The sequence below is a fragment of the Notamacropus eugenii genome, chromosome 2 (assembly GCF_028372415.1).
Source record: "Notamacropus eugenii isolate mMacEug1 chromosome 2, mMacEug1.pri_v2, whole genome shotgun sequence".
In the NCBI taxonomy this organism is placed as follows: Eukaryota; Metazoa; Chordata; class Mammalia; order Diprotodontia; family Macropodidae; genus Notamacropus; species Notamacropus eugenii.
In genome coordinates, this window is record NC_092873.1 from 79,646,083 (window position 1) to 79,663,502 (window position 17,420).

General features: G+C 41.4%; 1 protein-coding gene and 1 long non-coding RNA gene across 8 annotated transcripts in view; one reads left to right on the plus strand and one right to left on the minus strand.

Annotated features, from left to right (window-relative positions):
* Nucleotides 1–145: 145 nt before the first annotated feature.
* On the minus strand, nucleotides 146–7,069 carry AP1S1 (adaptor related protein complex 1 subunit sigma 1). The gene is made up of 5 exons (XM_072641349.1): nucleotides 6,885–7,069; nucleotides 4,536–4,714; nucleotides 3,721–3,829; nucleotides 2,671–2,808; nucleotides 146–936 (listed from the first exon to the last, which is right to left on the minus strand). The coding sequence occupies exons 1-5, from the start codon at nucleotides 6,885–6,887 to the stop codon at nucleotides 889–891; spliced, it is 477 nt and encodes a 158-aa protein (XP_072497450.1). The 5' UTR covers nucleotides 6,888–7,069; the 3' UTR covers nucleotides 146–888.
* Nucleotides 7,070–7,073: 4 nt separating this feature from the next.
* LOC140525726 (uncharacterized) overlaps nucleotides 7,074–17,420 on the plus strand; it is a 133,367-nt gene continuing 123,020 nt past the window's right edge. For 4 of the 7 annotated variants that reach the window (XR_011974098.1, XR_011974095.1, XR_011974096.1 and 1 more), the window contains exon 1: nucleotides 7,074–7,228. This is a non-coding gene — a long non-coding RNA (uncharacterized lncRNA). The remainder of the gene's footprint in view (nucleotides 7,229–17,420) is intronic. The other 3 variants (XR_011974101.1, XR_011974097.1, XR_011974099.1) reach the window with 2 other exon arrangements.

The window sequence follows — 17,420 nt, forward strand, 5'->3', positions numbered from 1 at the left end:
TTCAATTTCTCCACATGACCTTGGGCAAGTCCTTACTTATAAGATGGAGATACTGATACCTGCACTATTCCCTTAGAATGAAAGTCTTTTTGTGAACTTTAGAAATGCTATAGCATTGTGAGCTACTAATACCATGGGCAGAAAATCCAGAAATGATAGTCCTTTTATTTCAGGAAGAAAGGAAACAGAGACAGATAAACACCCCTTCCCCCCTCCCTCCCCCTAAATTAGAGCATTGGGGTTCCATTGAGTTCCTGACAGGCCCAAGCCTTCCTGTATCCTTTCCCTCAAAGTCATAAGATTTTTGAAATTAGCTCTATTTTCCCCTATGGTTCAAACCCACTCTGAGAGGGGGACAGGGGTGAGAGATGTAAGGAAAGAGAAACCCCTCCTTAATATACTAGAAATCCCTTTCCCTAGGAAAGGACGAAGGCCTGGCTGATTGGAGTAGGGAAGGGAAGGAAATGGAGGTATGTTATTTTTCTTTGGGTAGGTGGAGGGCTGAAAACAATTTCCATTTAACCTGACATATTTATATATTTACAGTTTATGTGAGAATGAAGTAAGGTTTAGGTGAAGTCATTTCTCAGGATGAGGAAAGAGAAGGAAATATACATTAACACCCCTCTCTTCTTGGTCAAAGTCTTTCCCATCCAATTTTTCAAACATCAACTGGAAAAAGTGAAGGAACAGGAAATGATGGGAGTCAGAGAAAGAAGGAATGTGTGAAGGATTCCAGTCCACAGCTCTCTCCAAGAGAAACTGAGAGAGCAGAGGAAGGGTCTTCCACAGGGAAAAGGGATCTGAACGTGTGTGGACTTGGAAGCAACCAGCCATGTCTGTCAAGGCATGGCAACCCTGCAACGTCTCTCCCATCGGGGTGGGAAGCTATGCCAAACCCATTTCCTCCAGGACACTTCGAGGTGACTCATCTTCCTAAAGCCGTCAGAGACAGGGTGAGGGAGACAGGGAATAACAGAAAGAGAAAGGGTATAGAAATGGGAGTGGGGTGGAGGGAGATAGAGCAAAGGAGAGACAAAGGAGGAGGACAACAGCGAAAGAGAGATTGGGAGACAAAGATTGGGCATAAAGAGGGAAGGGAGGGAGAGAGAGAGACAGAGAGAAAGGGAGAGAAAGAGAAAGAGAGAGAGAGTTAGAGTGGGAGAGAAAGAATGAGAGAGTGAGAAAGAGGGAGAGAGAAAGAGAAAGAGAGAGAGGGACAGTGAGAGACAGAGAGACAGAGAGAGAGAAAGAGAAAGAATGAGAGAGAGAAAGAGAAGGGGAGAGAGAGAATGAGAGAGAGGGAGGAAGAGAGAGAGGGAAAGAGAGAGTGTGTGAGAGAAAGAGAGGGAGAGAGGGAGAGAGAGTGAGAGACAGAGAAAGAGAGAATGTAAGAGAGAATGAGAAAGAGAGAGAGGGAGAAAGAGAGGGGAAGAGAGAGAGAGAGAGAGAGAGAGAGAGAGAGAGAGAGAGAGAGAGAGAGAGAGAAAGGGAGAGAAGTAATGTGAGGCCAAAGCTGAGACAGTTGAGAGCTGCCCATAAGGAAGCTCCTCTGTCCCCATTAACCCCCACCCACAGCACACTCTATATAGGAGTGTCCCAGTCAGCCCATCACCTCCTAAAAAACCCAGTCAGGAGTGTAAAAAGCTAAGCACAAGAAGCTTGAGTGCCACAGATATTAGGGAAGGAGAGTTATATAGCATAAAGAATACTAGCTCTGGAATCAGAGGCTCAGTGCTCAAAGCTTGCCTCTTATGCTTACTTCCTGGATAACCTTGGTCCCACTGCTTACCCTTCCAGTTTCTTCACCTATAAAATGAGGGGATTATACTATATGGCCTTTCAGGTCCCATGGTTTTAGGTATATGAAACTATAAGATTTAGGGGTTAAGTGGCAGGAGAACCAAATTTCAGAAGGGAATAGGGGCTTAGATGAGATGGCTAAAGGCTAGTAGGGTGTTGGGGTAGAGCTCAAGGCCAGAGTTCCAAATCCCTTGAAGGGCAGTGTGCTACACTGAAGATAAGCGATGGACAAAGGGGAGACTGGGGAGGGGGCAGCTGAATAGAGAAGCTGGACACTTATTGTGTGAGGCAGTTTAGTTCTTGCCTTTCCTCCCACCAAAAAGCTGAGCCCCCCCAACCCCCTCCCACCCATTCCCCCATCCCCTCCTTCCGAGTCAGCTTTGCTCATCACTGCGGATTCTGGTGACTCATCTTCCTGCACCAGAAGGCTGGGCGGCTGTGCCACAGAGGGGGCTGGTGGCCTCAGTAAATAGAAGAGCCAATAATTAATCTCCTTTGACCCCAGCCTACAAACCCTCATTACTGTTCACAAATTTAACATCCTGGGGGGTCAGAAGCTGCGTTGATGACATAAGGGAAAGATAAAAGAAGAAAACTAGGGTCACACTCGCTCTTCCCTTTATATCACTTTTAAGGAGTTAGACACCTTAGTTCTCAAGGTGAGAAAGGGCAAAAATTGGAAATATAAGAAACTGGGATCTCTGTATCCCCTCTAGGACCTTGGTTTTTTTCTCTTAGGGCCTAAGGTGGATATGGGTAGTTATTTGAGGTAGGGGACAAATGCCATAGGGCCAGCGTCAGTAGCAGGGAGGTAGAGAAAAGGAAATCTGACCCACTATTCTCCTCTTCACTGTCCCCAGTCCATACCTCCTGTAATAGATCTGCTTGTTCTATGGCCTTTAACACACTTTTCTTAGAGGTATCCTGGACATCACCACCCATCAGAAATTCATCCAAGATGAAGTAGGCCTTCTCAAAGTTGAAGATGATGTCAAGTTCACATACCTGAATCACAAGAACATAGATTTAGGGCCAAAAGAGGCTTTAGAGGTAATCTAATCCAATCCCAGATGGGATTGGACCCAGAGAATTTAAGTCATTTGCCCATAGTTAGGAAAGTGGTAGGCAGAGCTGAGATTCAATCTAAGGTCCTCTGTCTCCAAATTCAGCAGTTTCCCCACAATACTATATTCCAGGATAGGGAATAGGAATGAGCCATCAGAGAATGGAACCTCCCAATTCTGCCTCCCTTCCCTAACAACCTTCTTTATATTCTCTTAGCTTATGACTCTCCTATCCTAGATTCCTCACCCCACCTCTCCTTCATCCAGCTAACTTCCCCATATCCCACAACAATCCCTGTTCCTTCTCTTTACTGAACTTTTGTCATATCCCCCACCATCAATCTCTTTTTCTGTCCAGGTTCTGAGATTCTGCCCTCAACCTTTGTCTGAGGTTCATAGGATGCAGAACTTGAATGGATATTTCAGATCATGTCTAACTTCCTTATTTAATAGATGAGGAAAGTAAATCGCAGAAAGGCAAAGTGACTTGGTTAAGGTCACAGAGACATAATGTGACACAGAGAGCATTCAAACCCAAGTCTTTAACCCCCAAATCAGCTCTTTTTCTACTAAAGCCATACTGTTTTAAACCATCTCCTGAAATCTGAGATCTGAGCTGTCTTTCCTAATTCTGAAGTCTAATGGCCATACCTTGGGGACTGAGGTAAATTTCTTTTTCCACTCCCACCAAGGGCTCATTAGGAGACATGGCTAATTGGCTTAAATCTTTATAAAAAGGGATTACTGTTATCATTGCCCTTAATTCATCTCCTGATCTCTTAGGGGAAGCCTAAAAGGTTCCCTGGTTTTGGCAGAGGGAGAGGGTAGGTGATGAAACTGGGGAGAAACTTACGCTGCCAAAGTATTTGTCCAGGAGTTCCACGTATCGGTGGATCAGTTCCAGTGTTATGAGCTCATTATCTTGGCCCTCAATGGCGCAGCAGAAGTAGAGACTGGCATATCTGGGGAAAGGGGCACATTGTACAACTGGGGAAACAGGATGGTGGGGTCAGGGGTTCTAACTCTCCAGTCCCAAACAACTGTTTGAGCCTCTGGTCCCAGGCATCTGATCCTCAAGATTCCAGCTCCCTTCCCATTCTACCCCCTTCCTCCAAACCCCACCCACTACTTCCTGGAGCACCTAGTAGGAAAAGGCCCCAAGGTAATGTTAGGGGAGTGGTTCTGCTAGACACACCTCCCCAGGTCTCTCCCCTTGACACTTTGATCTTAGGAACAGACATGAAGACATACATAAATTTTCCTTTTTGTCCTCTGACCTACTGTGTCTGACTCAGCAAAAACCTGAATCATTTACCTACCCAGAGGAGGAACTAGAATGTGTGCAATGGAGGGCTAGAGGAAATATACATAGGGCTGCTAAATAAAGCTGGAGGAAGGGGAAGAACCTGTTGCTCAGGGACAGGTTTTAGAGATATGGGGGAGAAAAGTTTGTGAATGAGAGTGTGGTCATGACCGGAGATTGGAGTCAGGGACTGATTCCTCCCTTATTCTCAGCCCCCACCTATTTCCCATGCCTAATCTTAGGGGTTTAGTCCTGAAGCAGTCCCTCCTCTCTCAGACATACTGTTCAACATCTCCAAATGCCCGTTCAGCAGGACCCAGGCAAATGTGAGACGAGAATAGGGGCTTTCGAGAATTGGGTATCACCTCTTATAGACAACTTTGAGGTCTCTCCACTCCAGGAAGCTGCACATCTTGGGCTTTCTGGCCAGGACGACCTGCATAAGCTCTCGAACCATCTTTTTCCTCTCCTTGTCTGACATAGCCAGGTACCATTTCTGCAGCCGCAGCTTCCCCTGCCGGCTGAACAGCAGCATGAACCGCATCTAGGGGTGGGGTGGAGGGGGTAGTAGTGTTTGCAGATATGGAGGTCTGATATACAGCACTGAAACCATGTATACAAGTCTCCAAGTGTCCTACTCCTAACCCATGAAACCCTACTTTTTCCCCTCCCTCTCCTTTCCAACCCAGCCTCCCCACCCCCCTATAGATTTCTAGGACTTAACCCTGTCTTCAGTGAGCAACATTAGGGTCAATGAATGAAAATTCCAGGGAGGCAAATTTTGGCTTAAGATAATGAAAAAAAGTCCTAACAAAGAGTTTTTCAACAGTGGAATAGTCTGCCTCAGGAGATAGTTGCCTAATAGAAGTCCTCACCATAAGCTAGGTGACCACTTGTCCATAATCATAGGATTTCAGACAGAAAGGGATTGCGTAGGGGAAAGGGATCTTTAAGATCATCTGGTCCAGGCATTCTTAAACCATTTTTTTGGTGTCATGGACTCCTCTGGCAATCTGGGGAAGCTAGGGATCCCTTCTCTGAATAATACTTTTAAATGCAAAAAAAAAAAAAATACATAAGGTTGAAAAGGAAACCAATTATGTGGAAACAGTCATCAAAATATATTTTTAAAACAAGTTTGTGGACCTCAGGTTAAGTATCTTTAAGCTGATCCAACCCATTATTTTACAGAAGGAAACTGAGGCCCAAGGTAAAATAGGTAGCAAGTAGAATAGAAATTTGAACCCCAGATCCTCTGACTCCAATTTAAGATTTCTAGAGTTCACAATACCAAAGGTCCTTGAAAGGGGTTGAACTAGATGAACTCTGAGGTTCCTTGTGGCTCTGGGATTTTTAGACCCTAAACATCCTATGCCTAGATTCAGGTTCTTCTACCTCCTCCCCCAAAGCTCTCATTCCCCTCAGGCATTTACCTCTCATATTCTCCTACCCTTTTCTCTCCAACCCCCCTTTCCCTTGGAGAACCCACATATACATCTCTGTAATTTCCCTTTTCTAAAATCATCCTCCTAGATTGTCCCACTCCTGACCCCCTGGTCATTGGAGACACAGAAATCAAATCATCTAGAAACTTGAACAGGACTATTTCTTCATTGGGAAACAAATGACAATGTCAGGTCAGGAAATATTTAATTTTCTAGGTTGGATGGCAAATCTTGACTGAAATTTGGGGAGGATGAGGGAGGGAAAGTGGAGAAACTGAGTATAGCATGGTCTTTCCTACTCTAAAGAGCCCGAAACTATCAAAGATACTACCTGCATGATCGGTCAGTTGTTTCTTTCAAGGGGTTCCTCTCTGGGAACTATGGAGTGTGCTATTATAATGGCATGGGAAGGAAATGGGTGGGGGTGAAAGGTACAGCAGGCAGAGAATGGTGGGGAGGGTACTACGTATGTGGGCAAACTATAAACAGACTTGGGGGAACAGAAGCCAGTGGGGAATGGCTCTTGGGGTGCTGGGTTGGGAGGAAAGTGTGTAGGAGGCTGGTGCTGGTGGGGAAGTGGGCAGGTGAGTGGGGCACTGGGGTGGGGGTGGTCGAACTGCAGAAGAGGGCGACAGGGCCGGAAACCACTGGGGGGTAGTGTCGAAGGGGAGTCCCTGTGCACGTGGGGGAGCCATGTGCTGAGAGTACGAAAGGGAAGGGTCTGATTGGGGTGAGGGCAGGAGGGCAGGGTGGGACGCCTGGGTTTCCGAGAGCGTAGTGCCTATGGAGACCCGGAAACTTCGTCCAGAAGATGCCGCCCCCTTCACCCTCCGGCGGACGGGGTCGGGGCAGAGGCATCTCCCCCGGGGCTGACCATTATCCTCCGCCCAGTGCCAGTGCCCACAGACGGGTGCCCCGGACTCAGGCCTCCTATGGCAGCCCCCACGGCCACGCGCTCTAAGCGTCCTAAGGCGCTCCGGGCCCCCCTCCCCCTCGCTGGTCCGGGGGCTCCCGGGGCTCGAGACGCCCCCTCCCTGCAGTCCCTACGGACCGGGCAGGGGGGGAGGGAGGAGTTCCACCAGGGGCGGCGGCGCTTCTTCCTCGATCTCCTCTCCTCCCCCCCTTGCCCTGCAGGCCCGCCCGACCTGGGGAGGGCACCTCTGGGGCGGAGGAGGCGTGCGCCTTCCCTTCGGGCTTGGGCCCCCGAGATGTCCCAGCGGGTGCAGCCCACGCCCCTCGCTTCCCCTCCCCCAGCTTCGCGCTCCCTACCATCCTGCAGCCTCTGGCACAGCGCGTCCCTCTTCGGCCACCGTACGGGCCGGCTCCGCTTCCTCTCTTTCCCTTTTCTTCCCCCCTCTCCCGCCCCCTCCCCTTCCCCTCCCCCTCCACCACAGGACCCCAGCCCCACCCCTTTTCCGCCAGGTGGAGCCTGGCTGCCACCCCAGCGTCTTGCGTAGGCGCCGGCGCCGAGGGGTGCGGAGGCGGGGCGGTGCCTAAGGTGGAGGGGAAGGAGGAGGAGCGGAAACCATGACAACTCCCTTCGGGGCCTCGCTGTGCCCGGCCCCGCCGTTGCCCTTAGCAACCGGGAGACTTCGGCCGGCGCTAACTCTGAGGTTGGGTAATGGGGACTGCGGGGCCTCACGCTTGTGCGCGCCGGGGGGAAAGAGCGGGAAAAGGGGTTCGACGAGAGGCGGCGGGGGGGCCGTGAGGGAGGGCAAAGAGAAACGGGGGGCGACGGTCAGTCAAGCGCATCAGCAGGTAATCCCTGAGCACTTGGTGTGTGCAGGGGCCGCATGGAAGGAGAGGGGCTTCGCTGGGGGGCCGCCCTTCTCTGGGGGGACCCGGGCCCCCACCAGCTGTTTCGCGTTATCACATCCATAACTGTTCATCTTTTACCCAGGAACTCTGGGGTCTTCCCCTCCCAGTCTGATTTTTTTGATTAAAGGGGCCGTCCCTTGGGTAACTTAAAGAAGCCCATTCATTGAATGGGTGAATCTCACTCCAAGTGAGAATGTGATAAGACCTTAGCCTGAAAGGGCCAGGGTCTCCCGTTGCATTCTGGGCCATCTCCAGTCATCCTGATGAGTATCAGGCCACTGGACCCAGAGGGCTCAGGACAAGAAAGTGAGGCTGGTGACCTTGCCCAGCCCTCCCTCACTCAAATCCAAGTCAACTGCAAGTCGTGTCATCATCTTGACGTCATGGTCCTCTGCCAGAACGAAGGACAAACACAACAACTTCAACAACAACAGCTAGGTTTCCTTCTATGCAACCTTGGCCCAGCAGCCATAGTATAACTGGCCCATCAAAAAAGATTGTTAATTTTAGATTGTCTAGAAGTCTTCATGTGAGGTCATTAAGATCTATGTCACATGAAATCTGTGGAAACTGTTTAGCGTAAGGACAGTGTCTGAGCCTTCCTAGGTACACAGAGAACTTTCCAGAACTGGGAATGTGGAGAACTGTGCCAAATATACCCCAGCTGATTTCATGAGAAGAAGAAATATTTAAATGGGCATGAAGTATAAGGAAAGTAATAAAATGTCATGCAGATATAGGGCAGAGTTTGGGTGAATGGTATACAATGTATGGGTTGGAATGGTTTTTTGCTGCTTAGCCAGCTAGCTCAGGAGGTAGAGATAGAGGGTCATTCCCACAGGTCAGCTTGCTAAGTGGTAGCCTAAATCAATAGTGGGATGTGTTTTCTGATCAATGATCCAAAGCCCTTTGGAACCTGGGTTTTCATGGAGTTTTCAGACAAAAGGTTGGTCATGGCAACTTGACAGTGGGGCAATGGGGTCAGGGAGGACGGATCAGTAGCAAAAGGTAGGGGGTTTCTAAAAATTAACCAGGACAGGGAAGGTGGAATTATAACTATGCTGCATCAGCAAGCTTGCTGGTGAGTTTTAACTAGAACTAGGTACGGTTTAATCCATAAGCATAGCATAATTGTGTAACAGGAGACAATACTGAGATAATGGGACCATACTTTCCTTCGACTATTCATAAGAGAACTCCCTCTCATCTACTATACTGGTCTTAGAGGAACTGTTCCTTAAGGGTCTTCGTTTCCAAGCTCATCTTTTTTTTTTTTTTAAGGCATCTTCAATATTGCCTTTCTTGATTTCTACATCTTTTTCTTCAAAAATATTGAAAATACTTTATCTTGGACCTAGCACTATAGTTTTCTCCCACTATACACATTAGTTTGCTACCACTTCATCCATTTCCTCTTTAAGCTCTTGAAATGTGTTTTTTGTCCCATCATTCTGTGTGTAAGGTATGCTGCCCAAGGAAGATGTGTGTATTCACAGAGAATGTCTAAAACTAAAGACAGACAGCTCAAGGAAAGGCATGGATAGATATCTCTGAAATCTTACCTATCTTTCTCTAAGGGAAAATGTGATTCTTGCCTTTTAGGAAGTGGAAGAAGAGTCATGAGACTGGCTTTTTTGTTCTCCTCTGAGAGACAGTAGTAGCAGCCTAGAATTACCTCTGTTCACCCTATTAAATATTACTAATCAATCTAGTGGCACAGTTTTTAGGTTCAAAAGTTTTTAGGTTCATTATCTTCCTTGGTCACTAAGCTTATCCCCACCAGTTTGGTCTTTTCTGACCAAATGCTCGTTACTTATAAGCAGGCCATTAGAAATATTGAATAGTAAGTGGAATCATTTCTTAAAGCAAATAGCAAACATAAATTGGAGAAGTTATGCACATTAGAGTATACTGGAAAAAGAGGGAATGAGCTCTTTAGATGTGGCAAGATGAGATCTGTGCTCAATCAAGAGAGAGCCCTCTCTTGTCCAGGATATGGTGAGGGGCCAGCCTTACTTTTAAGTTTGCCTTCTAGATTTTCTTTGTCTGTGTCTTGAGTCAGCCTCCAGCAGAGTCTGGAATCTCATTGTATCTGTTCTTGAAACCACAATGAAGAACATTTGCCTGCTGCAAAGTTCTCTCACCAACTCTGCCCTCACATGTGCATATAGCCTTGTGTCAGTGTTCTCTCCATCAATTCGGTTATAGCTGAAAAACAACACCTGAAGCACCCCTGGAACAGGGAGTTATCCTTAACACTGAGCAGAGTGGTTCCTGTTGTGAACTAGTGTGACACAAACATTGAATATGCAGAATGGGGGCAAATTATAGAGACCTAAACAAGAAAAAGGTCTTTGGCCTTTATATATTTGTTTTTCATTTTTAATGGTTCAAGTTAAACAAGTTTTACTTTTTATTAGTCTGTACCTCCTACTCTTCTTCCCTCTCATATTCATTAAGCAAACTTAAAAACCTAAAATAATAAAACAAATTCTACACTAGCTATGTCTGAAAATGCATATTCCTGTATTTTAAGTTTACCACCTTTCTGTGACATGATAAGTGGCATGTTTTGTTGGCATTCTTTTGGACTCACGTTTTATCATTTTGTTGATCCGTGTGCTAGTCTTTCAAAGTTTTTTTTCTTCTAAAATGCTATCTTTATATAAATTGTTTAAGTTTTGCTTACTTCATTCTTAATCAATTCATAAAAGTTTTCCCAAGACATTTATGAACTAATGCAAAGTAAAGTAAGAACTAGGAGCACATTATAACCAAGATAAAAGCAATATTAATATGTACAACATTGAAAAGATTACTGTGAAATACTGTGAAAGACTTAGTAACTGATTAATAAAATGATCTACCACAATTCCAAAAGATTCTTGATGAAAAATGCTATCTACTTCCAGATAGAGAACTGCTAGACTCGGTACAGATGGAAACACATTTTTTTCTTTATTTTTCTTGTATTTTTATTTTGAATATTTCTAATATAGAAATATGTTTTGCATTACTTCATATATATAATGGGTATTGCATTTTTTTTTGCTTTCTCAATGAATGGAGGGAAGAGAGAATTTGGAACTGAAAATAAAAATAAAAGCTAAAAAAATTAAAGTCTTCCCAGTTCCCTCTGAAAGTCTATTTCATCATTTTTCAGGTACAATAATATTTACTTACAGTCTTATACCACAGTTTGTTTAGCCATTCTCCAATAGGAGGAAGTCCCCTTATATTTATGATTTTTGGCTATCATGAAATGATATGCTATAAATATTTTTGCACAGATAGCTCTTTTTCCTCTTCTGTTTCTTTGGCATTTGGTTTAGTAGTGGTACAGCTTGAGTCAAAGGGTATGCACAGTTTGGTAACTTTCTGAACATAATTTTAAACGGCTTTCCAGAATAACTGGACCATCTCACAGCTCCACCAGCTCTGGTGTATTTGTTTTCCTACAGCTTCTTCACTATTTGTCATTTTCCTCTTTTGCCATCTTTGCCAGTCTGGTAAGTATGAGATAAAACCTTGAAGGTTGTTTAATTTGCATTTCTCTCATTATTGATTATAGATTCTTTTTCATAAAAATGTTTACAGCTTGGATTTCTTCCTTCAAATAATACACGTTCATAACCATTTATCTGTAGGAGGATGACAAAACTTATAAATTTGAATCATTCCATCTATCTAGGACATGAGACCTTTATCAGGGAAACTTGTGGCAAAGACTTATCACCCACCAGTTACATATCTTCCTTATATTTTTTAACTACTAATGTAGTAAATTTTTGTGCAGAACTTTTTAAAATTTTATGTAATCAAGTTTTTTTTGTTTTTTTTTAATTTTATGTAATCAAATCCAAAATTATCCATTTTATCTTGTATAATCCTAGCTCCTGTTTAGTCATGAACTCTTCTTATTTATAGATTTGAAAGGCAAATTCTTCTTTCCACTTCTAATTTGCTTATGATGATACGTTTTATATCTAAGTGACATATTCATTTAGAGCTTACCTTGTTGTATGATGTGAGGTAACCTAATTTCTGCCAGTCAGTCACTCAGTCAGTAAACATTTATTAAATGCCTCCTATGTGCCAGGTATTGTGCTAAACCCTGAAGATACGAAGAAAGTCATTGCTCTCAAGGAATTCACATTCTAATGGAGGCAATAACATGCAAACAACTATGTAGGAAAAAAGTCATATTTAGGATAAGCTGGAATAATCAACAGAAAGAAGGCACTAAAATTAAGGAAGTTTGGAGCAGGCTTCCTGTAGACAGTGGGGTTTTAGTTGGGATTTCACAGAAAATAAGATGCAGAGATGAGTAGGGAAAGCAATCCAGGCATGGGAGACCATCAGTGATGATGACTGGTGTTGGAAGATGGAGTGTCTTGTTCAAGGATCAAAGAATATGTGAGTGTAAGAATTAAGAAGACTAGAAAGGTGGAAGCCACAGTGCTATGGATAGGGTACTGGGTGTGGAATCAGGAAGACTTGAATTAAATTCAAGTGTCAGCCTGGACAAACATAGAGGGAAGAAAAAAGGGAGCTCAAGAGAGAGCCTTATGGGACACCCATCATTAGTAGGCATCACCTAGATGAAGGTTTATCAAAGAAGACGGAGAAGGTCACATAGGAGAATCAGAAGAGTGTAGTGTCTTGAAAATCTGGAGAGAAGAGAATATCAAGGAGAAGAGAGTGATCAGTACCCAAACACTGCAAAGATGTCAAGAAGAATGAGGATTGAGAAAAGGTCATTAGATTTGGCACTTAAGATATCACTGGCAACTTTGGTGGAATGATGAAGTTGAAAGCTGAATTAAGGGGCTAAGAAGTGAATCAGAGGAAAGAAAGTGGAGGCACCTATTGTAGATGGCCTTTTCAGGGAGACCACAAAGGACATAAGAAATATAAGTCAATGGCTATCAGGAATGGAAGGATCAATTGAGGGTATTTTGAAGGTGAGGAGACTGAACATGCTCTTTAAAAAAATATTTATTTTTAACATTGTTTTCTTTTTAAATTTTGAGTTCCAGATTGTCTCCCTCCTTCTCACCCTTTCCTTACCCACTGAGAAGCAAACAGTATTAACAGTTATACATGTGGCATCATGCAAAACATACTTCCATATTAGCCATAGTGCAAAAGAAAAGTAACACAAAATAAAGCAAGAAAATTATACTTAAATTTGCACTCAGAGTTCACCAGTTTTCTTCTCTGGAAGTGGATAGCATTTTTTCATCATGAGTCCTTTGGAATTGTCTTGGATCATTATATTCATCAGAGTAGCCAAGACTTTCACAATTGATCATCATGACAACATTGCTGTTACTGTGCACAATGCTCTCCCATTTCTTACTTCACTCCGCATCAGTTCATATAGGTCTTGTGATGTTTTTTGTTTGAAACCAGCCCCCTCTTAATTTCTTATAGCACATAATTTCTTATATGCCGCAACTTATTCAGCTGTTCTCCAATTAATAAGCATCCTCTAATTTCTAATTCTTTGCCAACACAAAGAGCTGCTATAAATATTTTTGTACATAGAGGTCCGTTTTCTTTTTCTTTGATCTCTTTGGGGTATAGACCTAGTAGAAGTATTGCTGGATCAAAGGGTATACACAGTTTTATAGCCCCCAGAATGTTTGAACCAGTTCACCATTCCATCAACAGTTCATTAATGTACTTATTTTCCCTGATCCCCTCCAGAATTTGTCGTTTTTATGTTCTTGAGCAACAACATGATGAAAGCAGTTTCAGAAAAAAATGTGGTAACAATGTGGAGAATAGATTGAGACAGAAAGTAGGGATATAGAGTTCATCATGTAGTCAGGAGTATTAATCTAAGTGTAAGAAAGTGAACTACTCTAGGGTGATTTAGAAAAAGAAGGCTAAATTAAAGATATTACTAAGTACTCCTACCAAAAGTAGTCACTGGTTGCTGAAATAGAAGTGATGGGGACCTTGGGGGTGGGGAATGACCACTCTATCTTAGAATTTGTAGTAGAGGAGAGGAAAATAGATATTGGTAAGTAATTTAACTTTGAATTTATTTCAGAGGGCTCAGAGAAAGGATTGGTAGGATCTATTATACTAAATTATACTAAAGTTCTGCAGAAACATGAGCCTGAGAAAGGATAAGAAGATCTCAAGAATATACTTCTTATGATAGAAAGAGAAGCAATTCTGATGGAAAAGGAAAGGGAGAGTCATCTAAAAAGCCTGATGGAAGACTCATATTGACTTTGATTTTTAAAAAAAGTTCTTTTTAAAAACATCACCATAATATTCTCATATCCCTCTTTCTTCTCCCAGGGAGCCATCTTATACAACAAAGAGCATTTTTTTTAAGATTAAAAAAAGGAAGACAAAAAAGTAGCATAGCATATCAATAGAGAGAAAAAGCATGAAAATATGTGCAGTGTACTACACTTGTAGATGTCCTGCCTGTTCAGAAGGGTGGGATGGACATGTCTTCTCTTACTTTGCTTTTGAGTAACTTTATAATTTTGGAACATCACTTTTGATTTTTTCCCCATGATTCTTTCTGTTTACATTGTTGTAGTTCATTGCACAGATTATTTTCTTTGCTTTCCTTACTTCACTCTGTTTCAGTTCATGTAATTTGTAATTTCTTATTAATTTCTTACAAAACAGTTACATTATATTCATGTACCATAATTTTTTTAGTTATTTCCCCAATCAGTGGGTATCTTTATGGGGTCTTCTTTTCAGTGGTCTCCTTGGAGTATAAGCTTAGTAATGAAATCTGTCTATCAAAGGATGGACATTTTAATCCCTTTAATTTACATAATTTGGAATTATGCATTATTAAACATTGACTATTCTCTTCTTTTGTTATCTTTGCCAATTTACAGAGTTCGATTCAGATTTTTAAAAGAGGCATACCAAAAATGAGAGCAAGATTAGGTAATGGAGGATGAAGACAAAAGCATGACATAGTCCTGTAAAAAATATTACCTTCAAGTCTAGTGGTGAGGAACACATCTGAGGGTGTGGGAGTACTATGACATTTTGAACATCTCTATTTCTAGGCTAGAAATGCTTGGATATTAGATTAATATCAAATTGTGTCTGTCAGATTTGTTCCTAAAACTTAGAATTACAATATTAATATTTTTTCTTTGACATCCTATATTTTGGAGTTGCAAGAATGTTTATAAAGGAAATCATCTTTGTTCTGTAGAGCCATCCGTCAGTTGGGGAAAGCCAGAGATTTAGAATTTCCTTCTTTCTCTGTAGTTGACTATAATTGCCTCAAACCTCCCTTGTGAAAATGAAATATACGTAGGCCAATAATACACTGGGTTAGCTACAGTTTTATCTTAACATTGGTTTTTAATAAAAATTGTTACTGATGTTTTTTGTTTTTAGATCACCTATATCACATTACAACATAATAATGAGAAAAAGATGTGGCTTTATAACAACAATGTGTTAAATCAGTTACATTATATGATATCGTTATATCAACTAAATAGTAATGAAAAGATATGGCATACGATTAAGAAGATTGAACCTTGAATTTAAACAAGGTATTGAAAATAAAAAGGAAATGAACAATATAAATTACATTCATGTTGATTATAATCATTTTGGGCAGCTAGACAGTGTAATGGATAGAAAATTGATTTGAAATCAGGAGAACTCATCTTTATGAGTTCAAATTGAACCTAAGACTACTAGCTTTGTGATCCTGCACAAGTCACTTCACCCTGTTTGCCTCAGTTCCTCATATGTAAAATGAGCTGGAGAAGGAAACGGCAAACCACTCCAGTATCCCTGCTAAGAAAATCCCAAATGGAGTCACAAAGAGTTGGACAGGACTGAAACAACAACAGTAACAGCAAAATAATGATAATTTAATCCAGAAATTAAACCAATGTAAATTAATTAACTGCTACAGGAAAACAAAAGAATGCAGGAAGTATCTTAATTAGCAAACTTTTGATTTCTTTACCAAATGGAGAGAGGTGACTGCCCAAGGCAATCCTGTATTAGAATATAAACTTATCTGTAACAATTACAGAAAAGGTTGATTGATGATTATGAGCAGTATTGTCCCAAAGTAGGAAGAAGCAGTGGAGGTTATAAAACCAGTCTAAAGAAAACCTGGCAAGATAGGTACCTAAACAAAGTTACCTCAGGGACATTGAAGAAAGAAAAGTGGAAAAGATTTGCAAAAATTATTACAAGCTCTTCTCGCTGTCAAGGATACTGGTATTACATTTGAACCATATTATCACAGTCTCTGAGGTGCTTACAGAGAACTCATAAATGGCACTAAAGAAAACAAAAATGCATAGGATCAAGTTTATACAGAAGAATTCTATACTGGAGGTGGTAAAATAGGAATGTTATTGAGGGACCAAGTTACAAGGAGAAGTCATCAAAGACAATAAAAAAATCTCAGATCCTGTTGATTAAAAAAAGTAACAAAATACCAGCAACCACTGACCTATATTCTTTTCATCCATACAAAATATTTATGAAGGTCATCTATACATAAATTGAAAGTATCCTCAATATTAATATCCTCAGTATTAATAAAGGTATTAATAAGGGAGCACTCTGCCTATTACATACAGTGTTCAACAATATATTACTTCTTTACCATTTCACAATTGACTGAAAGATGTGGAGAATGATCACATTGTGCTCATCGTTTTTCCAGAATGTGTTTTGAGGAGTTATTTTAGTGTTTTTGAGAGAAATTTGAGAGAGCTCAGGCACTTTACTACCTTTTCTCCACTATCTTGCCTCTCCTCCCACACTCCAAAAATAAACTTTGATAGTATTTTCATTTTTATTATGTTGGTATAGCCTAAGCTATATATATTTACACACACACACACACACACACACACACACACACACACACACACACACACACACATATGTATATAGCCTAAGCTTATATATAAGCCTGAGACTAAATATTCCTTCACCAGTTTAAATTGTTCTTTTTCTTTGAGGAACACTTTTAATTTAATCTATACATGTCCTTGGTGTGCTTTTTTTTAATCCTCAGATAGTTTTTGCATTTTATAGTTATTTGGAGTGGAACTTTCATTTAAATTTTTTGTTTTGTTGCTTAGGTTTTGTTATTATATAAAATGCTGTAGATTTTTTAGTTTATTTTGTAGCTTACAACTTTGCTGAAGAGATTAATTGTCTCAATTAGTATCTTTGCTGATTCCTTAGGATTTTCCAAGTTCATCAGCAGATAGTGATAGTTTTATCTTTACCTACTTTTATACTTTTAATTTCTTTTTTCTTGTATTTTTGCTGTACCTAGCATTTTCAGGACTATATCAGATAATAGTGGCAAGAGTGAATATCTTTGCTTCCCTCCTGTATTTATTGGAAAAGGTTTTAGTGTTTTGGTATTTCTCTATCAGTAGATTTATTTCCTTTTCTGAGATTGGGTTATTATCTAATTCTGGTCTTAGAGTTTGAATATTTTATATTTTGGAAACTATTTCTCTATTTTATTTTTTAACCTTCTGTTGGATTCCAGGTCTTGAGACAATGGAGATTGTTAAAGTTGCTTTATCTTTTGTGCATAATTTTTGTTTTGGAGAATTTTGAGAGGTCATGGGGAATCAGATAAAATGTCTTGTTCTCTGTCTTTTTGATCATGTTTTTCAAAGTTCCTGCTTAGCTCTGGTCTTTTTTTTTAAAATCAGGAGCACTTGAGAGTCCCCTACTCTGTTAAAAAACCATTTACCTCCCTCTAGGATTATAGTAATCTTTGTGGGTTAAGTTATTCTTGGTCATAAGCCTCTCTCTTTTGTTTTTGGGAATATTATATTCCAAGCTCTTTTCATTTAAAGTGGAAGCTCTCATGTCTTGTGTGATCCTGATTGTGATTCTTGTGTTTGAACTGATGCTTTCTGGATGCTTGCAGTATTTTTTCTTTGATGTGGGAGCTCTGGATTTTTTGGTTATGACATTGCAGAG